At 35.4% G+C, this 24900-nt stretch overlaps 1 protein-coding gene across 3 annotated transcripts; it reads right to left on the reverse strand.

Annotated features, from left to right (window-relative positions):
- Window positions 1–1331: 1331 nt before the first annotated feature.
- LOC137922410 (uncharacterized) lies at window positions 1332–23618 on the reverse strand. 3 transcript variants are annotated; one of them, XM_068765391.1, is made up of 3 exons: window positions 22738–23618; window positions 9647–9838; window positions 1332–1540 (listed from the first exon to the last, which is right to left on the reverse strand). In XM_068765391.1, exons 1-2 carry the CDS (start codon window positions 23491–23493, stop codon window positions 9653–9655), a joined length of 942 nt encoding a protein of 313 aa, XP_068621492.1. In that variant the 5' UTR covers window positions 23494–23618; the 3' UTR covers window positions 1332–1540; window positions 9647–9652. The 3 variants fall into 3 exon arrangements, 2 of the variants coding, with proteins under 2 accessions (XP_068621492.1, XP_068621493.1); XM_068765392.1 differs by lacking the exon at window positions 1332–1540 and having other exon boundaries at window positions 9748–9838; window positions 22699–23618; XR_011107520.1 differs by lacking the exon at window positions 1332–1540 and having other exon boundaries at window positions 9753–9838; window positions 22455–23618.
- Between the last annotated feature and the right edge of the window lie 1282 nt (window positions 23619–24900).

The following is a 24900-nucleotide window of genomic DNA, read 5'->3' on the forward strand; positions in this document are numbered from 1 at the left end:
TCTCGATAATTATAGCTGTGCAGTATTGATAAAGTGTAAAACATACTTCTTCTTTACACTTTATCAACTTAAATGACTTTTTAATTTTTTTTTGTGTGGGTCGCATACGCCCCACGCGGCTTGAATAGAAAATCTTTTAAAGTAACCGTGGCACGGAAAATGTTAAGATTACTTTTACTAGAGTTACTTTTCCTAGTCGGATCAATGATTTTGTTACAATTTTAAATTGTTTCGATAAGAAATGTTTAACTAAAACTCTAATCTATTAAATCTGGTTATGCCTATAATTAATAAATAATTTGATAATGTTCATATCTACATTATAAACATCGATAACCACTTCGATTGCTTGTGATAACAAATTTAAACAGTATATAGATAACAATAAATTTGTTTAATATATTTATTAACCTATTATATGTTTTATATCTTTATTGATATAGAAATAAATAGGTTTTTGTATCAAATGTACATTGATACAATGGATTTTAATTGTATCATTTTCGTATACTTATCTATATATTTGACTACAGTGCTACCGAAACCGCTGTACCGCGTCTTAAGAAACCGCGGTGAGGTGGGGGACGAGGGAATAAGATTGTGAGCGTCTGATTTTCCCCTCCGTCTCGCCGCGCATGCCTTAGGTGCGGTACATGCTGTTTGGTAGCACCAGTGTAAATTATACTGTAATTAAAATGTTATTATTTTTTATCTTTGAAGATCACATAACCTATATTTACCTGCAGCTGGATATAGGACTTCTATATGACCCTAGTTCTATTAACTAATTCCTTTTATTTTGAGTTTATATGTTTTTATGAGTTTAGATTCATGGTGAAGGGATATCTCTATATCTCTCATGTATAAAATTTTATATATAATTATAATATATACATTAATATTAGATGTTTGCAAAATTATATAAAATTTTTTACAAAGAAATTACAAGTATTTGTATCTATAAGCAAAAAATGTAAAAGAAAACATCGTCACATGTATTTACAAAACAATAAATACGAGAAATAAAAACAATTGAATTTTGTCTTCAAAAGTTAAACTCTTCCTGGGTATGAGTGTATGCATATATAAAGTTATACAAGATATCTTCGATCTTACGTTTCTTAGTTTTAAACCAAAAATTTGTTTGCAACTTGGTTTGTTGACTCATTTACGTGATTTTTAAATTTACACTCGTCAAATATCCACACATTTTTTATAATAATATTAGCATTTAATTACAATAATTATTAATAAAATAATAATATGTATTATTTGACTTTCATAAGTGTACCTTGACAGTGTAAGACGCAGATACACATATTATTAACTTTTCTAGAACGTAACAAATATATTTACACTTAAATCTAAAAAAACACAGATGTTTTCTCTTCGTGTTGCAAGCGTTTTGCTATTCTTGTATCGAGTATATGTTTATATTCATCGTTATATATTTAACTATAAAGTTATTCTCGGGCGCAACTGCTGGGGTCAATCCGGGGGTCACTTCTCGTTGGGGTCACGGACCTCTGATATCAATGCCCTGCAACAAATGACACATTATATGCATTCATCGTACTGTTATCTTTGTTTTATTTTTATTTAAATACATTGAATGTATTTATGTATATACATAAATCACAGTTTGTCTTGGTGTCGGAAGTTGAGAATATATCGACGAACGAGAATAGATCGAGAATATTTTGACAACACTTATTAATTTGTAAAACTGGAAACAGAAATTTGTATAGATAAATAAAATAAACGCGTTTGACAGTTTGCTTTGAATTTCGCGCGTTTGACAGTTCGCTTTGAATTTCGCGCATTTGACAGATCCTTATGAACTACGCGCATTTAATAGTTCACTTTGAAATTCGCGCATTAAACAGTTCGCTTTGAATTTCGCGTGTTTGGCAGACCCCTGTGAGAAACAGGCGTTTGACAGTTTGCTTTGAATTTCGCGCGTTTGACAGTTCGCTTTGAATTTCGCGCATTTGACAGATCCTTATGAACTACGCGCATTTAATAGTTCACTTTGAAATTAGCGCATTAAACAGTTCGCTTTGAATTTCGCGTGTTTGGCAGTCCCCTGTGAGAAACAAACGTTTGACAGTTTGCTTTGAATTTCGCGCGTTTGACAGTTCGCTTTGAATTTCGCGCGTTTGACAGTTCGCTGTGAATTTCGCGCGTTCGACAGTTGGCTTTGAACTTCGTGCATTACGAATTTGGTGAGCTGCTCGTAGAACCAACGCTTCGATACTGATGGGACTTGGAATGTCGAACTAACCTTTCCAGAAGTATAAAGCGGATGTTTGAGTTTTTTTTTTATCACATTGCCAGAGACGACGGTGACGATTTAGAAAAACTTGTCATCACCGGAAAACTTGATAAACAACTGGCTTGAACCACACTCGATACCGTATTAGCCGAAGCAATGTACACTGAGAAATACCGGCACAGATGGTGTAATATAGTGTACGACGAATTTTCCAAAAAGGGTCGCGATACTCAGGAGGTTTGATTTTTAACTCAATAACATTTATTCAATAGCCATAGCTTAATTCGCTGTTAGGTTCGTGGGACACGGGTTCAATTGCAGGAATTAATTTTTTGTGTACAGTAATATATTTTTTATAGACTTGCCAAAATTAATATCTCATGTACGCAACGTTCCAAAGTGTACACTTTTAAAAGAATAAATATTAAATGACAATAAGTGAAAACTCCTTGAATAGTGTAAAATTTAGTTTAAGTGATAAAATAGCATTGAAATATATTATTTCAGCGCCTGAATTAAGAATATTTGTACAAGTAAATAAACAAAAGTAGAAAAGAAGAATGCTAGAAAAGTCAGAATAAAGTAAAATTATGTTTAAATAATTTAAAAATGTATTACTATGCATTTTGTATAAACTAATAAATTTTAAAGTTTATCATCATAATTTTTAGACGTTCACTTGTGGACATTTGACTTCTACAGAAATTTGTAATAGGAGAACGTTTGGAAGCAGCTAGCATATAGCGTCTTCCGACCGTAGCAAAGTCATCTAAACTACGCTGAACATCTTACGCTGTGCCTGCTGAACTGTAGTTTCTGCCAACTGCCACTTGAACCAGTCAATCCGTTGGGCAATGTTGGTATAGGGTGGGCCAAAAATTTTTGCAAATAGCAACACTTGATTTCTCCAAAACCGTGAGAGTAAGGGGCCAACGGCGAGACGGAGCACATCTCGACGATGTAATTTTTAAAAAATAAATTTTAATAAATGATAATTACGGTAAATAAATCATAAACGAAATAGCATTTGTACTTTTATTTCTACACATGTTTCAAAAGTGCAAAAATTTATGGCCCACCCTATATAAGTAAACAAATTTAACACGTTCACTGCGGCTTGAGGTCGATTCAGCCTCATGGTAGACTTTGCACTGGTGCGGCGCGTAAAACTCGTGTTTTTTCTCTAGTGCGGCAGCTGTTTACACTCAACCGTATGAGGTATGACAAAGACAAATATAGTTTTCTTTGTCTGCGAAACATTGACTCAATATTGTAAAAAAATATTGACGAACATGAGGCAGAAAAGGCTTCAACCGCACTACTAGGAAGTTCAGCTTGAAGCTGATTCGACCTCAGCCGCACCAGCTGAAAGTTCTTTAAAATTGGGCCCGCAGTGAACGTGTTAAATAAATTAAAAATTTAGCGTAAATGGTTCATTCTCGAGTTTTGTGTTTTGCATCTTTGGCAGGATCAGACACCGATTTTTGAGGGAAGCTTTTACCTTGCAGTGAGTATCAGCTGAAAAATAGAAGAAAAACACATTCTAAAACAGATTTTCTTTTGTTAAAACGAGAGTACGTACGGCGTGCGAAAAACGCATCGTGTGAACTCGCCCTTACAAATCGAGTTCCATCCAACTTTTATCGAATAGTCGCCGTTTTTTTTTCTCTTCGCGAGCCGTCACATCAATTTTTCAGACGTCACCGTGCAGTGGCGGGGTCCCCGGCGCCGGAGCAAGTTTTCAAATTATCCGAACAGTGTCACCGGAAGTTTCCGATTTAGCCCGCTCCTTTTCCCGGATCCACTTCTTTGTTTTTTATTTATTTTTTAAATAAATCGTAAATGTCTTCTCTATATATTTTCCGTCACAATGTCTTATTTGTGTATGTTAATTTAAGCATTTATTAATTCCAATGTTATCATCTATAAAACTAATAGTGTAATAAAACAAAGTTAGTGATTTTTGCAAAAATAAATCGATTTTCATTCGTTACTGTAAATCATTAAAATCGCGATACAGTGCATCCATTAACCTGACGTGAACTTCGCATAGCACGGCGCGTGCGCACAATTCCGCGCCACTTTCTACTCCGCAACCAAATTACAGTAAATCGTAACAGGTAGCAATACCGGCTCATTCATTACGAAACTTTCCTTAATATTTAACTCTACCTGCTTGTAGAGCGTGTTATATGCTTGCATCTTCATAAATATAGCTGCATATACTATGTTAAGTATCAAGAGAAATTTCAAAATAAAACTGCTAAAAATGATTAATGTTTTCCATATTCAGTTAAAGGTCAAAAACCTTGTCTTATTGGAATCGTATCTATAAAAAGGCATTCACATTTCAAGAACAGTTCTATGTGTCTGGGCAAACATATACCTAGAAACTAGAATGTGATTGAACCTACAGATCCAAAAGAAGATAAATATATGCTGGTTTAGGAAAAGTTAGATTATAGGTAGGTTTCAGAATCATTCGGGATGTTGTGCAGTAAGATCACCCTGTCTATCCTTTACCTAATTTATTGAATATTTAATGGAATCAGGCGTTAATTTGTGGAAGTCCGTCCTAAGTAAGAAAAGGACAAATATTTAGCCACTTCCACATACACAACACGTGTTTCACCCTTCCATGGGGCATCTTCAGGAGTTATGTTACACCGATTAGTCATATTAATCACAGAGTCTGTGTTTGGCAGTAATCGGTGGTGAGTGATTTAACGGTGACAGTAGTGTAATTCGCATTGTTTGCCGCATGCGCATTTATCAGCGGGCTGGCGGGCGGTGCACTTTGTTGCCGAACTACCACTGCATGTGCGGAAGTGGCTAAATATTGGTCTTTTTCTTACCTACTCCATATCTGTGCGGTTGCCGTATTCGCCACTTCTATGTTTGTCATATTGCTATCAGCATGATGGATACTGTCATACAGCTCCAGGGTGTCTGTATTCCGACGAACAACGATGACCGCACATTTAGTGCCTGAGCCTCGTGGAAGGTATTTTTCCTCGAAACTGTCTCTATATCGTAACTTTAGAACATTTCATACAAGAGGTTTATAAATAGATGAAAAAGATAAAAAAGCTTTTAGTTATGCAATGAGTTAAACAGTGTAGTACATAGCAACAATGGGGTGGTTAATAGAGATGTATTATTTCAGAGTCGACAATGATGGTCGAATGTAATTTCCACCCGTCTCGATTTAGAACCGGTCGACTTCAAAAGCTGGCACGCCCGTTTCGGAAGCTTTCCGCGTTAATACACGAAATTACTGGGTCACAACCAACTGGGACTTGTTAAAGCGTGCAACCCCTCATAACGGACTCGTCACGAAAAAAAACCCACTTCAGCCTCACGATACGGGGACGACACGACTTTTTTATTGATTTATTTAAACATATTTTTTATAAAGTAAAAGTGATTTAAATAGATACAGTAATTTCATCATCATTTCAGCCGGTATACGCACACAGTAAGGTATAGCCCCCCCCCCCCCAAAGGTAGCCACGAACACCACTCTTGTGTTGCACGCTTACGACAATCCGTGATCTTAACTGGTATGACACATTCATATCATAATGGTTTTACGGATAATAAATATCGTAATAATAAGAAGAAAAAAACTTCATCGAAATTCGAATCAGATATTACATATTAAAATAATTATTGTTTACTACCTATTCCTGCAGAGTTTGTACTGAATTTATTGCCGCATTCCAATAGAAATATTTAATATTTCAGAATGATCAATTTATCAATGGTAATTGAAATAAATATATTTAAAAAACTTTTAAGTTAAACGGTTTTTTGATACCCATATTGTGGTGGTTGTGGAAAAATATGTACCTAGTCCGCCATATTGGAACGGCGTCCATCTTGAATTTTAAATTTTGACATAATCATCGCGTTTTACTAGTGTAGCCCTTTCATTTGATACCCATATTGAGGTGGTTAAGGAAAAATACGTAATCCGCCATTTTGTATCGGCGGCCATCTTAGATTTATAATGTTATTGATTTTATTATATTGTATTGTCATCTAAATTAAATGTGTGTACCAAATTTCAGATCAATCTGACAACGGGATGGTGCTTAAATTTCAATGTCTAATTTTGATCCAAATAAATTCCGTACGGGTCGAAATAAATAAAACCGTTTAAAGAGGTTTAAAAGTAAAGCATTTAGTTGACAAATGAGCTATACGTTCACTAATTTGAAACTTTTACACGTATTAATAGCCACTCTGTGTATTCAATACTGTATTCGCCAACTTTATTAAAAAAATCAAATAATTATTGGAATTGTTTTAATTTCATAACAAAGATCAATACGGTGGTTGTGGAACGATATCAGTCGAGTTTTTGGCAAAAAAGTAGCTAAAAAACAATGCAGTATGACATCGACTAATCGAGACTTGAGGCGTCTGAGATATAAAACATCCTTCAAAATGCTTTGGGCTGAATCAAATGACATTTCAACTTTTGATGAACAGGCGCTTGGCAAATGTTATAAACAGTCCTACGAACCTAGGATAAAAATAGCTTAACTTCTTAATGCTCGGGAATTTTGAATGACAATTTCACCTTACTTTTCAGGTTAGGATAAAAAATTACCTGCCTTTCTAATGCTCGTGTGTTTTACATGACAATTTCACCTTACTTTTCAGCTTAGGATAAAAAATTATCTACCTTCCTAATGTTCGTGTGTTTTACATGTCAATTTCACCTTACTTATCAGCCTAGGATAAAAATTACCTGCATTCCTAATGCTCGTGTGTTTTATATTACAATTTAACCTTACTTTTTGATCACAGCATTTAATCACAAAATAACGAACGAGGGTTCAAACGCATCTTGATCTGAGAAGAGGCTCACGCAATAATAAAATATTAGCTCTTTATGCCCTAGTTAAATAAAGTTTTGATAACTCCTAGTTCGAATGAACATAGACAGATATTGTTTAATCTATGATATAAGACAGCATAGGGCCTCGAGGCACTGGATTCGAGACCACAGACCAGCTAGCGTGGGATGTGGGCCCATCAGATGGACAGACGACGTAAGATCATGGGAAAAGGCTGGACCCAAGTCTTTACAAAACGGTCATATTGGAAATGTATAGTTGAGGCCTATGTCAAACATTTAAAGATACAGTAAAATTGTATAATCAAAAAGAATTTTCTTGTAATACTCTTATTGTTTCAAGTGTAGAAGAATGTTGTAGATATATATGATTCACTGTCGTATTTCATTTTTAAGGACCTCAAGACCAAGTGACACTAAAACAGTGATTCCCAAAGTGGTCTATATTGACCCATAGGGGTCTATGACAGCCTGCAAGGGGTCTACGTCAGGGTCGACATCATTAGCCGAGGAGATTTAAGATTAACCCTTACAAAATTGACGCCAAATGTTGATAATTTATTATTAAAGCATCAGGTTCATCCTTCTCACTAAAAATATTAACTTATTGCTTATGTTTTATTTATACTTTATTTTATGTTTATTTAATGTTACGTATATTTTACATAATAGATACAAAATTTTATTTTGAGTAGTTTTAGTTTAAATTCAATTAATAAATGTTTAAATTAACATGTGTTTTTGCTTTAGATTTTTAACACTAAACTTCACTACAGTTAGAAATTTACAGGAAATCAATATCAGGTAAGTAGGGGGTCTACCCAACACGGAAAAACATGGCAAGGGGTCTACGACACAAAAAAGTTTGGGGAACTCTGCACTAAAATGATGATAATATAATGTGTTAAATAAACTTAGATGTAAAGGTGATTCGCGTCCGATATGATAACGACATCGCGACGTGTCGTACCCGTGTCGTGTGGCTGTAAACGTTGCGCGAGGTCCGCGCGGGCCGGGCGTGGATATTACGGAGCTGTCACGACATTTCGGCGCTCGTAACCCGCTCCATAACTAATTACGAAGCGAATGGCAGCCCCGGTACGGAGCGACACTGTTATTTATAACTTGTAATAACAATGACCTTGATTGTTATATCTTTAAGTTAACTAAGTGAATACGAATAAGAAAAATGACAGAGAAAAATAAATTATGAACATGTGACTTTTTTACTAACATTCTATAAGCTCTGTATAGGCTTTTAAAGTTTTACTAGAAGCCCATTCGTGAGTATTAATACAACAGTTTTTATCACCGAAACATATAGGTAAGTTTTAGTTGAAATCAATAAGTGTAGTTTAAAAAATATTTAATTAATCTAAACTAGGAGCGTTCCTATTTGTATATACCTTTCTCTGTCGCACATATCTTCTGTTGCGACATACAGACGCTTGTGATTGGTTATAAAGTAAGGATTGTGATTGGTTGTCTAAATAAAGTTAGTTCTTGGATTCGTTAACTTAGTTTTAAGTTTTTTTATAAACATGGGGTTTTGGCAATTAAAATTCATTCTGTTCTCTGCTCTCGTTCTACTTTTAAATCCAAATTTTCTAAATATACCATTTAAATACCAAAATAAGAAATAAATTAGGAGTAAAGACTGGATTAAGTTGAGAGAGTAAATGAAGTATGTCGTCGGGTCTCCTAGTGGAAGGTCAATCACGCCATCGTATCTTCGTTTCAGCAGATGGACGCCCAATGCAAGGCATAGTTCTTCTCCAAAGATCGCCATGATGACTGCTACTTGCCGCATTCATAACTATGTCATCCGTCTACCTAGTGGACGGTCTACCTACGCCGCGTCTACCAACCAGCCAGTGGCCGCCAATTGAGAACCTTTCAGTTCCAACGTCAATCGATTGCACCAGCGACGTGCTTTTGAACAAATTTATATTTAGAATATTCTCAAGAAATATCACAATTACCGAGTCCTTGCTTCATCACCATCATCATTTTAGCCATGGCCATTGCTGGGCATGAGCTTTCTTCATATATTGACTTTTTAGGTGTGTACCATCGTAGGCTTTATCATAATTTAACATCAGGCGAGTTAGAGGTCCAGTTTACCTATGAGTAATAAAAAAAAATTCTCGTTGAACTAGCTGGTTTTCCAGCCAGTGTTTTCCAACGACCTCAACAACCTTAACAAAAAAACACATTTCCCGAAAGGTAGACACACTCGTATACAATGTTATGTTCTTAAAGGTTTTTATTTAAAATGTCTTCATAAAATAATTAACTGGACATGACAAGTTTGAGTTCATACATTTATGTTAATTAAATGTGTAATGTAAGATTTTTTTTAAACTTATATACTTTTTCGCTAAGATAATTTATATTATTTTCAAGTTTATGATATTTGTGTTCCGAAAAGATTATAGACATGTTGACATCAATGACATATCGATATGATTTTGAATAAAGAAATTTAAAAAATATATATTTACCTGATATCAGATGATGTAATTGCGGTCGGGCTCGCGGCGGCCGAGGGCGAAGGGCCAAGCCTTCGCTCTGACTGCAGCAGCGACGTCGCCCTTCAGAAGCGCCACCACGTCGTCTAGATAACGTAGCGCTCGGGACTCCGCTGTCAGGGCCCGCGCTGCAGCCGCGCACCTGCAAGCGCGTGCACACTCCACCTGCAAAATATTTAGCTCTTCGAGACCAGCTTTCCGGCAGGCATAGAAAGAACAGCCTTTAAATAATTTTGGTAACGATATATCAACAATTAGAACGTCTACCACTGGATAAAGAATTACTCCTTAGATTTCTAGAAGGATCGATTGCTAGCTGACTGCATTTTACGTTTTCCGATGATTTATAGCAAGACAACACTTAGATATGACCACAAAATAGTTTATGGAACTATCGGAAGTCCACTAGTGGCAATAGGCTTTATCCATATTTACAATACGACCAATTCGAAGCGGTTTACATCAAGCGTCTAACGAATTTAACAAAGTCTACGCTACAATCACCATGGTGTTTAATCCAGATATTTAAGGCTATACAAGGACAAGGATAAGTTATGCTAGAAGGCTTTAGAGTGTGTTGTGATGATACAAATCCGAGACGTGGACAACGACGGGCGTCACAAGAACACTCAAGGTCTACACTCTAGGTCACCAGTATATATCATACAATATGTATTGAAATAAGTGAATATATAAATGTATAACATAATAATGTCATATTTAATGGAATCAGGCGTTACCTCGCGGAAGTCCATCCTAAGTAAGAAAAGGACCAATATTTAGCCACTTCCGCACATGCAGTGGTAGTCGTGCAATGAAATGCACCGCCCGCCAGCCCTCTGATAAATGCGTATGCGGCAAACAATGCGAATCACCCCCCCCACGGTGGTCGCCCTCTGTGCTATAAAGGGGACCGCGGTATCTCCCCGTCAGGGATCGCCACGCGGTCTTACCTCGCGCCGTGCTATTTTCGATAGCCCGCCCTGGGGTATGCGTGTATACGCTACCCCCAAAGCCCTCGTGGTGCTATCACGATGGTTCTAGACCACGTCGAACCATCGTCCGCCTCGGAGTGGCCGAAGCTAGTGGGAGTTTAGCGTCCCCACCCTAAACTACCACGACTCCGAAGGCCACGTTTATGGTAGGGGAGCACCATGACTTGCTGGGGTCTATCTTGACTTAACTTTACGGCTTTAAAGTTCGTTGCACGAGTAATATCTTGTTTTTTACAACTCCAGACGAGCATTTCAAGTCACTTTTATTGATACAAAACCTAAAAATAGCAGACAAAAAACGCCGCCATATTTTTTTAAAATATCGTCACGAAATTGTAGTGATCCTTAAAAATAAAACTATCTTTCATTCTCGATTCATTGTAACCGGTTTAGTAAATATAAAAATTGATTTTCTTTTTAAACGGTTTTATTTAGTTCCATCCGTACGGAATTTGTTTATTTGGGTCAAAATTAGAAATTGAAATTTAAGCACCTTCCCGTTGTCAGATTGATCTGAAATTTGATACACACATTTAATTTAGATGACAATACAATATAATAAAATCAATAACATTATAAATCTAAGATGGCCGCCGATACAAAATGGCGGATTGCATATTTTTCCTTAACCCCCTCAATATGGGTATCAAATGAAAGGGCTACGTTAGTAAAACACGATGATTATGTCAAAATTTAAAATTCAAGATGGACGCCGTTCCAATATGGCGGACTAGGTACATATTTTTCCACAACCACCACAATATGGGTATCAAAAAACCGTTTAATTTAAAAGTTTTTTAAATGTATTTATTAAGTTTACTAAAATTTATTATTTTAAATACAAACGCATCGTAGTTTTTAGTTTAATGCAAATGTTTCACGTGATGCGTACAAAGTTATAAATCAGATTATTGTCGCGTGCATCGACTGAAGCCACCTGTACCTGATACATGTTCACTACACGTATATATGTTTGTTTATAATCTGTAAACACGATGTACTATTTACTTCCACGTTGTCTATGAAATGCATTTGTACGATTCATGTTATTACAGTAAGTAGAGTAATAAAATTGAAACTAGAATATCTATTTATTCCGTATAAAAATATTTTTCAAGAACCCCTACACGCATTCTATTTTCAAAAGTAATTCAAAGTATGTAACTGTTGAATATGGAAATTATATTTAATCGCCTTTTTCTTTTCAGCGATAGACGCTCACAATAAGACGTAGGTTTTCCGCAAAGATCTTCACGATGACCTGATGATCTTCTGCTGCCGACATGCAGCGACTTCTATCTGCTCGTGGCTACCGCTTCTCTGGTAGAGGCAGATAGCAGAACGGATAGTCAATGCCACATGGTTCAGGAGTAAAGAACTCGGATAAATAAGCAGAATAGGAATTTCACCCACAGATACCGATGACCATGCCAAATTCAGTAAGAAAAGGACCAATATTTAGCCACTTCCGCACATGCAGTGGTAGTCGTGCAACAAAGTGCACCGCCCGCCAGCCCGCTGATAAATGCATGCGGCAAACAATGCGAATCACACAACTGCTACCGCCAAATCACTCAACACGTGTTTCACCTCTCCACGGGGCATCTTCAGGAGCCGTGCTATCTGATTCCATTAAACATGCCAAAGTCATCAAAAGAACTTGGATGCAGTTCCAAGCGGTAATTGAAAATCGAAAGATAGAGTTGTATGTGCGATAATAAACTCTCTTCTTTCAGCCTTCTTTTTTATTTCAGCCTATGAATGTTCTCTGCAAGATATAGGTCAAAGATCGTCAAGAAGACCGGTGTCTTCCCGCGATCATAACTATGTCGTCGATCCTTCTAGTATGGGGTCTACCTACCGCGTCTACTGTCTCGTGGTCGCCACTCGAGTCAATTACACGATGTGCCTTATCTACTGCCACTTTAAACGAGCAATTATTTATGTAACGTAGGTGATATTGATTCTCCTCATTTCTGTTTCGATAGCACCCTCCATTGGGTAACTTGAGACTTTAATCTATTACCTAATGTATTTCTAATTTCATAAGTATCTATATATATATATATATATACATATATATATATATATATTAAAATACAGAATACAGTAATGTCTCCACTGCACATAAAGATCGTTGTATAAGAAGCGGTAGCTCAGTGGTAGAGGACTGGGAATTGCGAAAATGGGTCGCGGGTTTTGTTACCCGAAATACGATTTCAAATAATTCACACTTGGTGTATTGATTCGATAGCCAACCCACCAGCCCAGCGTGGAGATTATAGTATATCCGTCCATGGATATATATATATATGTACATCTATATATATATATATATATATATATTTATTTATATATTTATACAGGATAAAGGATTTTTTGAGCAACCTATAAAAGAGAGTTTACAAGAACAGTCCCGGAACTTTTGTAAATTTAAAAGGAAATAATTGACGAGAAATCATCACAATTAAACTAAATCTGTTTTGAATAGTCTCTACAACTAAATTAAAGATTTTTTGATAAAATACTCCATACGAAAAAAAACCGCATTTATTTTTTATCACAACATACTAATATTGAAACTGTACATAAAATATTTAATTGTTAATTTAGGTTTTAAAATCGAAATCTGCTACCAGACACTGCACTATATGTTCTCAAGTGTATGCTTTGTTCTATGTATAAATATAATAAGTTTCTTGATCACACACGCAATTTACATACTCCATAAGCGCTATCATGATATACTATCTTGACAAACTTTTTTTCTTTTAAGATCACTGCCGTATTTCATTTTGAATTGTTAATAAATTCAACCTTTGTAATTGATGTAGTGTATCTATTAATGTTTATATTATCTGTGAAAAAAAATATATATTCACGTCGTAGAAACAACATTTTTCATGTAAATACCAAAGCTAGAAAAGTTTTCCATTCCTTTGCGGTATGCATTAAAACTATGAAACCACTGTCTTCTTTCGGATACGAGGAATGTTCTCGACAAAAGAAAGGATACAAGACGTGCGTTTCTACGTTTGATTTTAAAATGTTTGCTTTATAAGAAGGTAATCATAGGATTGACATATTGTTTAAAAATGAAGATGAAATTCGCTTATTCAACATTTGAACCTTTGACTTATTAGTTTATTTTTAACTCTGCTTCACGAGATGTTATAGTTGTGGAGAAAAAGCAGGAAGAAACTCCACAACAACACATATTTTAATAATGTTTAAAACATATTTATACATATACACTTTATTAGATATAGTTTAAATGAAAACAATATAGGCGACATCACTGCCAAGGATTCTTGACTTTCAAATATTTATTTATCGAATAATATGCTTTTTTCGATAAACTATTTTTAATATGCGTTTTGAATCCTGTAAGTAAATCATTAATCCATTTTTTTTTGCATTCGAAACTTTGGTTCGGACAGTATTTCACGGCGCCTTGTAAATACGTAATGGACGTCACATTTTTTTTAATTTATTATGATTTTTGTAAATATATAAAATATTATTATAAATATATAGTATAGGCCACAGTGAGAATATTGACCTCTTTAAGCGGATTTCTCAGACTAGCAGCCCTAAGTCGTAAATATCTAGCTGGCTCTCATATGTAAAACAAATATAATATATGTTAGTGTATTTTATAATATACAGTAAAAAAACAAAAACTTTTATTTGTTAAAATGCAACATATTATACACGTATACATCATTTATCACACAGGGTTGGTTAAAGATGGAAAATATTTATATTCGTGAATGATTTGTAGTGTGGTACATTTTATACAAAATATCAATGTTTTTATTAATAATAATATAGCAACATATAGTGTTACTAGATATAAAAAACAATAATTGTTTAAAATGTAATGCCAGAATTTATTGGCACAGAGCAAATAAATTAATGTGATCACTTTATAAAGTGTCATTGGAAAAAGATTTAAAAACTTCGTTATCAACAGACTTGTAAATATAGTCCTTAAGATCTTTTTACAGTCATAACAAATCATCCTGTAGATATAGGTATGTATGAGTGGTTCATTTTCAGGGAAGTAATGGTATAAAACAATTTAAATAATCGAGTGCAAGTAATAATGCACGATAGAGGCTAGCTGCTCGCTGTGGAAAAACATGGCGACCGCGCGCTTCCGGGACGCGTTCTCATTATACTGATATATGTAGGGTAGGTTGACCAAAAGTTTTGGAACTCACGGACAAGTCCTTATTATATATAACATAATACCAGAGCAATCGCCATCCCGCCTTTCAGGAGTGGCGATTATGGTTTACCCCTATATATATCTTCGAGGAAGTTCTATGCCAACCACTTACCCTGTTTATATAAAGAAATCATAATATATGTGGGAACGGAACGTAAGAGTGAAGAATGTGAGCGATTGATTGATGAATGAAGAGTAGGAATGAATTATGGCATTCTCTGGGAAGATGGCGATGGGCCGGTTTGTATGAACTATGTAAGAAGTGAAAAATTAAAGTGTTTAAAAAATATCTAAAAACATCTATTATTCGCCTGCGTGATTCACTCCCACATATATATGTTAATATACGATATATATTGTAATAGAACAAGTTTAAAAGAACGTTCTAGATACATCGAACCCCAGTCATGAAAGAATTACATTTAATTTAATATGACTACAATAATACACATTGTATTTAACAAATTTAAATAAAAATTTTCTCACCATTTACGGAAAAAAATAATGATAATTATACAGAAAAAGTCGTTAAAATGAGCTTATCATAAATTTGAAATACGGTGCACATGTCATTGTATTTGTAAACGTGGTCAGATAAACAAATTATTGTTTATGAATATTCAAACTTATTATTCTGTTTTAAACGAAAGACGCCCGACTGAGAGAATAATGGATGAAGAAGATAGATCGAATAAAAAATAGTGAGATCCGCAGATGAACCAAGATCCACAATGTATTATGAATAATTGTTCGTCTAAAATGGCGGTGGCAGTTGGAGTCGAAAGGTTTTCGACTAGCGACTACGTGACGTTGCATGGATGGAGGATGTCTATACCTCGTATTGGACGTCTATAGATTCATATGATGATTAAGAAAAGGACTAATATATAGCTACTTCCGATATGCAGTAGTAGTCGTGCAATAAAGTACATCGAGTAAAGTGACTCGGTATTTGGCACTGGTCGGTGTAACATTTCCTGAGGACGCTCCGCGAGGGGTGAAACACGTGTAGAGTAGATTAACGGCGATAGTTGTGTTTCGCATTGTTTACCGCACGCGCATTTATCAGCGGGCTGGCGGGCGGTGCACTTCGTTGCACGACTACTGCTGCATAGCGGAAGTAGGTATATATTAGTCCCTTTCTTAGTTAGAATGGACTTCCGCAAGGTAACATCTGATACTATTAAATGTCCTACCACGTGTTTGGGGTTTCGTAGTGTCTATTTTAGAACCCTAAAGCACCAGTGGTCATGTGCCAACTGTCAATTGCTAATCAATAATATGGACGCAGTTGATATCCTGTATATGGCGAAGACCGTATAGACTGACAGTTTTGGTTGCAGGAGAGAATAGAAGAGAGAAACATTGCCAAGCTGTAAGAGTAAGAAAGGCGTCAAATCTTCTTGGAGTATTGTAAAAAGATAGAAAGGTAATTAGAAGCAACAAATCGTAATCGGTTAAGATTAGAATGAGAAAACAAACTGGCATAGTCTCCTGAATATATTAGATATGATATGATGATATTGATTATGACTACGGAGCGGCGTGGTTGCCCAACCATGAAGTCATAATAGGTGCACTGACGATTTAGTCCAGGTCACGGGAAGTCCTTGGATACGGGCAGCGCAGGATTGGTCATCGTGGTGACATTTGGGGAAACTTATGTCTTGCCATTGGCTTCTATCGTATGAAAAGAAGTAGAAGATATAGTATGTGGCGTGCATATCGCGCGTCACTCAAACACCAAGCTCTTACCCACGTGACCGTCAATCGCATCGCGGCGGCGGCGGCAGTGAAACAGATAAATGACAGATGGCGACCGACGAACCGACGAACAAGAAGCAACCGACGAACAAGAAGCAACCGACGAACAAGAAGCAACCGACGAACAAGAAGCAACCGACGAACAAGAAGCAACCGACGAACAAGAAGCTACCGAAGAACAAGAAGCTACCGAAGAACAAGAAGCTACCGAAGAACAAGAAGCTACAGTACTTCGACCACTCTTACAAGTATTTTTATGTATTGCTTTTGTATTTTTTGGAATTGAATTGGATTAGGTTTTACAACTCAAGAAGATCGTATATACACCTCGTAGATGAACATGAAAACCCTTAAGGCTTCTGCGCCTATCTGTTCTATACTCTGTAAAGACGCTATGTTTGGAGAACATCAGACATATTGAAATCTATGTCCTATAAAGATGGTGGTGAATAAAAAAATAAAAGAAAATAATGTCCTTGATTTTGATAAGTAAGTGATGGTCACCCTAACCTTCAGGAAATCCACGCGGCGGGGCCCGTGTATGAATTAACAATATCGCCATAAATATTTATGGGTCGGATGCTATCTCCGGCATAAATTAACAAAGATCGATTTTCGTTTCATCTTGTTACCCTCGCCACTGGTCGCTTTAATTAGAATATGTTATGTTTTATTATTAATTCATATATTTAACTATAATAGGTATATATTAAAATAGACATATGGAGATCCTATACAACGAAAATAGCCGAGACAGCCAAGCGAATTTGTAAGTTAGAAATGCAATGGGCGGACCAAATGGCGCTTGGAGTGTCACCTTTTTGCTCTTTTAAAACATAGCGAATAAATGAATAAAAATACTACACTAATACCTCGCTTTGCGTAGTTTCGTTTTGTGTTTTTTTCGAAGTTGTGTCGCTGCTTAATTAGTACTAAATTTCACTGTGCGTCGTTAGATTTTCGAGGTTGCGTTGTTTTGGGTTCGAGTCTTTAATTTTTTTTAAATTTTCATTTTATCTAAAAGATGGCAAGACTTTTGTTTCTAATTGCGACATGCCATCAAAACTCGGGATTCCCTTTCTAACTAAATATCAACGCAATTTGAATACAGTTTTAATTCTACTTTGTTTTGCTATTTTGGAGTTCAGTTTCAATTACCTAGTGTGTTGTAATGTAGTGTTGTGCTTTTTTTAATAGAGAATAAAAAATTTATATAAATTTTAACGTGTTGTTTCTGGTTACAAAAAAGGTATATATTCTTCCAATTTATTTATTGGCAGAGTTTCATTCAATTTTCTTTTTAAAAAGTTGTATTTTCGTAACTCTGGAACCTTCGATCTTTACATGGATTGCTATAGAAAATCTTAATTCACTTTGCGGCGTTTCAATTTGCGTCGTGTTGTTTTTGGAACGTAACCACGACGCAAAGTGAGGTATTGGTGTATATTGATAATAGATCATTATAAAAATGTTTACGGTCACCAGTCTAGGAATAATATATCGTACGTAGAACAAACTTGTAAAATTATAAAAATAAAACAAATATAAAAAACTTCATGATCAATAAGCAAGAGAGATTTGTTAACAAAATGTAAATTATTTATTTATTCTTACAAATCAATTACACCCCTTTCAAAGTAATTCCCGTCTGATAAATCGCATTATTGAAAACGTTTTTATGGTCTTTTTCCGGTATAGCCTTCAGGATCTTTTTCGATTCGGTTTTTATCTACTCAATTGTGTCAAGTCTGCCGTCTTTTTCAGATATGGTACAACCAAGAGAAATAGAATTATTTTTAATATGTATATATAAGTATTTTTGTATATATATACGCATGTATAGTAATGTATGTATTTGTATGTATGTACTCCCTAAAACAGACAGACAAACAGAAAACAAAGACATGGCTTGTGTATATGTACGTGTATATAGTAATGTTTGTATGTAATTTGTATGTCTCGCATCTCAATCCAAAGGTTGTCTAGTAGAGATTGTCTCGATCGATAACATCGCCTCTTGTATCTATATATAGTTGTTTCTTTTTTTAGTTATTATCTATGGTGTACAATAAAATGTAAATATATAAATAAAGTATATTCAACACCTAAAATATATAAAAAAATATACGGATTTTTAATGTAATCAAGTATTATGTATTGGTCTACCCAAATTGAGATTTAATAATACTGCTCTATTTATTATCTGTAAGATTATGTTAAAGATATAATCTTTTTAGAGTCGAACGAATTGATTGCATTCTTAATAGTTAAAAGCCGTGACGTGAAGAAATACATCCGCCATTCTAAATAAGAATCAAAATCAAAATATTATTTATTCGAATAACCTCTTACAAGCACTTTCGAGTAAGAAAAGGACCAATATTTAGCCACTTCCGCACATGCGGCGGTAGTCGTGCAACAAAGTGCACCGTGCCCGCTGATAAATGCGCATGCGGCAAACAATGCGAATCACACAATTTAACCCAATACATTTTTTTTGAAATTAGATTAAAAATACATTGAATAAAATAATTAAGAAATAAGTTAAAATTGAAGTATTGAAATAGGACACGTTTTTGTTTGTATTACACAGTGACCATTGCTTTTCAATTTCTTCTCCATAGAATATACACAACGGACGTTGTAATATGTATAAATACATATTTAAAACGATATATCTATGTCACTATTGAAGTGCATATAAAAGTCTATTTCAAAAGAGTAAATATATGTTTCATTGTTTTCATTATCGCTAGGAGTATACATATGAGTTTAAGTTCCAAGTTAAGATTACTCAAATGGTCAAATAATTAAGTCTGTGTATAATTGAACCACAAATAGATACATTAACTATGATAGTTAACTGTAAACCAATGTCCGTTAATGATGATATAATTACGTAGTTAATTATATATAGTTAAATGTTCGTATAAACATATTTAACTGTGTTAATTTGTTTGCTTGTTAATTATAGAAAGTAAAATATTCTCTCTCTGATTTACATGGATCAGTGATTCCCAAAGTGGTCTATATCGACTCCTAGAGGTCTATGACAACCTGCTAGGGGTCTACGTCAGCGAAAAAAATTTGGGGGTCCATGAAATGAAAATCGGGGTCCACGATAGTGGATCTCAACACATACACTGATACCTATTTACCTACATCATACTACCTTATAATATCAAAACATTTACATTATTTATAAAAGTACCTATGAAGTAAATAAAATATTACATATGTTTATAAAATTGTGTAAGTTGAAAGATGTTGGTATTCGCTTTGTGGTTTGTTACGTATATTTTACATAACAGATACAAAATTTTATTTTGAGTAGTTTTAATTTAAATTCAATTAATAAATGTATAAATTAAAATGTATTTTTACTTTAAGTTTTTAACACTAAACTTCACTACAGTTAGAAATTTACAGGAAATCAATATCAAGTAAGTAGGGGGTCTACCCAACACGGAATAACATGGCAAGGGGTCTACGATACAAAAAAGTTTGGGGAACTCTGACATAGATTATTTAACGTACTAATTGGCAGATATTTACGGCGGATTCTTAAACATTTTCTTTAAAAACAATTGTTTCTTTTATGTTTATTTATAACTAAATACATTAAGAGACCAAGGGTTTTCAGGCCTATGATTAAACCACATATAGCAGAAGATGAAATTATCAATTATTAATGGATACAGTTGTACAGGTAAGTACATTAGAAGTAAGGAAAATAACCAGATATAGAGAAAGAGATATAGTCTAATTAAGGTTGATAATAGATTATTATAAAGGCATTTATCACAAAGAATAATCTGAATCTTACAGAATAAATAAGGATATATATAAAAGAAAACATTAAACAAGACAATACTGTGATCAAAATGTAAAATAATTTTTCTGTAAATGTAAACTTTTTTTATATTTTTCCAGATTAATTTCATTCCCTTCAAAAGTAATGCTCTTCCGATAAAACTAACTATATATAGCCTTCAAGGCCTTCTTTGATTAAGTTTTTAAACATAGTCCTGTTAAAACATGGATGCACAGACCGCGGCCCGCTGGTCGAATACTGGTGGCCCGCCGACAGCAAAAATAATACTCTCGTACATTCGAAAAATATTGAATTCTATTCCAGAATAAAACCAAAAAAAAATTAATTACCTATACTTCTGGCGGCCGGCCCGCCATCATTCATGATTTGCCCGAGTGGCCCCTAGTCTTAATAAGTCTGTGCAACCATGTGTTAAAATTGTCCCCGACTTGCCTTTTAAGTTTGTGGTGTGATATCAGTCAAGTTTTTGTAAAAAAAAGTCGTAAAGAACCAATGCATACATCGACCGATCGAGGCTTGACGCGTTTAAGACACTAAACATTCTTCCAAATGGTTTGTCTTAAGCCCAACGATCGGTATCGAACGCGGGCTTGAGAAGATCTCAAAAATAATTCCAACAGGATTTCTCCTTACATTCATTTCCACAATATTCCTAACACAGAAGTAAGATTAAATAGTTCTTCACTTTTACATATATATATACATACAGATTTGTATTAAAAATACATGTACATATTTAATATTTACAATTTCCTATATAACGGGAAAAACGGTGCAACAAGGAAAATGTCTACACTAATCTCCCTTGCTGGAGTATTGAATATCTAGGTATATATATAGAATAATTAAAATATAGTGTTAATATAATTTAATATATAAAATTCTCGTGTCACGGTGTTCGAACTTGAACTCCTCCGAAACGGCTTGACCGATTTTTACCAAATTATACAAGCGTATTCAGTATGTCTGAGAATCGGCTACTATCTATTTTTCATACCCCTAAGTGATAAGGGTGGTCCACCCCCAAATTTATTTTTTATTTTTTTAGACATTTTTTTAGTTTTAATTTTATTATGATACAGCATACAAAAATACATACAACCCTAAATTTTCACCCCTCTACGATCAACCCTTATTTTTTATTTGTTAATTAAAAACCTTTTTTTTTTTCAAAGCATAGTTTGCGGGATCAGCTAGTAAAATATAAATATTTCCATTGCGCCGAATTGAATGTACGATATTGCATATATAATTACGAGTCCGCTTATCACGACATCGAGTAGCGTGATTACATACAAAATGTCGATACAATAACATCGCTCGCTGTTTAGTATCGTGCGAAATTTCAATATTTAGGCCGTGTTCACACTGTCGCTTTATTAAATTCTAAATTTAAAATACATTCACGCGATGAGGTACTATTTTATTTTAAATTTCGAAGCATTAAACAGCGCTTGAATCGTTTCGTATAATGCAATGTACACTCGATAATATGGTAATAATATAATACAGTAAGATAATATAGGTTAAAGTAAGAAGAAAACACTTTGTTTTCTAAATTTAGATATCTACATACTAATTATTGTTTATTATATGTCCATCCAGACTTTGTGCTGCCGGAATTTTTTAACATGTGGTATTGCAATAGAAAAAAAAATCAACATATTTCAGAGCAATTGCTTTGCACAGAATGATTAGAAATAGGTAAGTGTTGATGATTGATATTGTTGTGTTTGTTATAAAGAAATATGTGAACGCATATTATTGTTTTTTTTTAAACTGGCATAGCACATGACTTGATAACGAAAAATGTTTTTATAATGCAAAAACATTTGATTTAAAATTACGAATAAATTTTTATAGATTTAATATTTCATAGTGTAAAAAAGCCTAATGTCATTCCAATGGATTTAATGAAATTCTCTAGCAAAAAGAATATGGCCAAAATCTTACCAGCTCGGAAGTGAATTCGCGTACCGGTATATATTGCGTCCAATACACAGAGTTGCACCAATTAACCCTCAACGCATCACGAACTCGCGTGGTATTTAAACAAGTAAAAACAACATACGGTGCAAAAACATCGCGTCACGCTACACGGTGCAGAAGCGATTTCGAGATGCGGGTGCGGTGCAGTAAAATGCAGTGGGTTAGGTGGACTATGAGCGTGGTGTGAGACGCCAGGATCGGTACCAACGCGTCATTGGTCGCGGCGAGAGACCCGTCGAGCCAGCACCTGGATGTCCTCATGGATGCCCGCCAGCTCCTCATGCAGCGTCCTGGACTCCGCTAACAGCGCGTCCAGACGCCGCGCCGCCGCCGTCAGCCCACACTCCTCTTCCTCATCCTCTTCAACTGAAAGCGCCAACTTGCCCATCCTTTCCCTCTCCATTGCTTCTTTAATACCACCCTCTCGTTTCCTGAACTCCCTTAATATTTCCCGCCGAATTCCACCCGTCTGTTCCTCTTCCTCCGCCTCTTTCAATTCATCTGCCAGAGATCGCTCTGACTTCAATGAATGCGTTTCATTCGACTTCTGAATATCCTTAGTTTCTACGGGACGATGTTCAGGAGTAACTGTAGTTGATATCTGTGGGCTCGGAGATAGTAGTGCTCTTTGAAGAAACCTTCTGGTTTCCTCGTCAAAAGGTCGAGAGATTCCTCGGCGAGGTGCAGGTCTCACTATAGCTTCTAATGCGTCTCTACCTGGATCTTCTGGTCGTAGGAGATCTAAAATCTTCTGTCTAGGTGGTGATAGAGTTGAGCAGACCTCGTATTTGGAGACAAGTTTTCCTTTGCTAGGGGAAGTGTTGATGTCACCAGTGGGGGAGTAAGTGCAGAGGTTCTCGTTCAGTACTCGGTAGTTTCGTATCTTGACGTTGCCCTCGGGTGGGAGGGAGGAGGTGGGGCAGTTCTCCGGCGCCGGTTCCACGACCTCGATCGCGTGGAGGGAGGCGTCCAGGTTGACACGGGGCTGGTTGAAGAGGTTCATGGCGCGGGCGGCGACCGCGGCCGACGCTCGCGCACTGAAATCGGTTCGAGCCGAGTATCCCCGCCAAAACGTTAAGACCGCTTCACACTGGCAGCTTCACGCACTGTTTGTTATATTATATTATCGCATTATCACTATTTAATAATTACTACGTCGCGTGTGAATGATGATATCTAACTGACTGTTATATGGACAGTCGGACGGGTTTGAGTGTGTAGAGGGGAGAGACGGTAATTAACGCGTTTACGGTCTGAAAGTGTCTTTATCTCTCCACGTCTGAGTGCGTGCGTCTAGGGCGCACCTTAACAGGGCAACTGTTAGCTTCTAATTCAATTACCATCTGTACAGTCCCCCACTTTGTTTCGCGCGCGGTGCACTCTGACCGCGTATTTAAATGAAAACAAATCTAGGCGTGTCTTTATAGCTTCCCTTTGTAATCGGCGACGGGTTACGAATAAATAAATATTTATCGGTGTTTATTCTCGGTGTGACCTTGTTTTATGAGGTCGTTAATTATATATATAGTTATCGTTATGTCTTATTTAACTTTCATCGGAGAAGATATTTATTTGTTTATATTATTATTCTCCGGTCATCGATCTTTAGGGGCCGAACTTTTGGTCATTTCTCCACCAACTGAGTGGATATCCTACCTACCGGTCCGTGGCTTCTAAACCAGTATCTCAGGGCTCCAGCATTCATCCGTTCTGCACGCTATTTGACTTGTCTACTGTCATTTCGACCTGACAATCTGGACTGAGTCAGTTACTCTTATTTGTCTACGGATCTTCATTCAGATTCTGCTTTGTAGAAAATTTCAAAGCATAACCTATCCCATTCGTGACCAGATATGATTGTTATTGATAAGAAGTTTGATATAAATAATTAAAAAAAATAATTGAAACGTGCCGAACTATACAATTTAATTGAATTTAAATTAAAACTACTCAAAATAAAATTTTGTATCTGTTATGTAAAATATACATAACATTAAATAAACATAAAATAAACTATAAATAAAATAGTATATGCAATAAGTCAATATTTTTAGTGAAAAGGATGAACCTGATGCTTTCATAATAAATTATCAACATTTGGCGTCAATTTTGTAAAGGTTAACCTTAAATCTCCTCGGCTAATGATGTCCAGTCTTAAATTTTTTACTTCATAGGTACTCTTATAAATAATGTAAATATTTTGATATTATAAGATAGTATGATGTAAGTAAATAGGTACTATTAGTGTATGTGTTGAAATCCACTATCGTGGACCCCCATTTTCATTTCATGGACCCCTAAATTTTTTTTCGTAGACCCCTTGCAGGTTGTCATAGACCCCTAGGGGTCGATATAGACCATTTTGGGAATCACTGGCTTATAAGATACAAACAGGATACAGCCAACCTAT

The sequence above is a fragment of the Battus philenor genome, unplaced genomic scaffold (assembly GCF_028537555.1).
Source record: "Battus philenor isolate CCGP_79_NKW_IND1 unplaced genomic scaffold, ilBatPhil1.0.hap1 SCAF_2, whole genome shotgun sequence".
In the NCBI taxonomy this organism is placed as follows: Eukaryota; Metazoa; Arthropoda; class Insecta; order Lepidoptera; family Papilionidae; genus Battus; species Battus philenor.

Coding starts and splice junctions, on each gene's coding strand:
- LOC137922410 (XM_068765391.1), bottom strand. CDS start 23,493: ATGAACCTCTTCAACCAGCCCCGTGTCAACCTGGACGCCTCCCTCCAC. Junction 9,839..22,737: donor GCATCCATGAGGACATCCAG/GTGCTGGCTCGA, acceptor AATATTTTGCAG/GTGGAGTGTGCACGCGCTTG.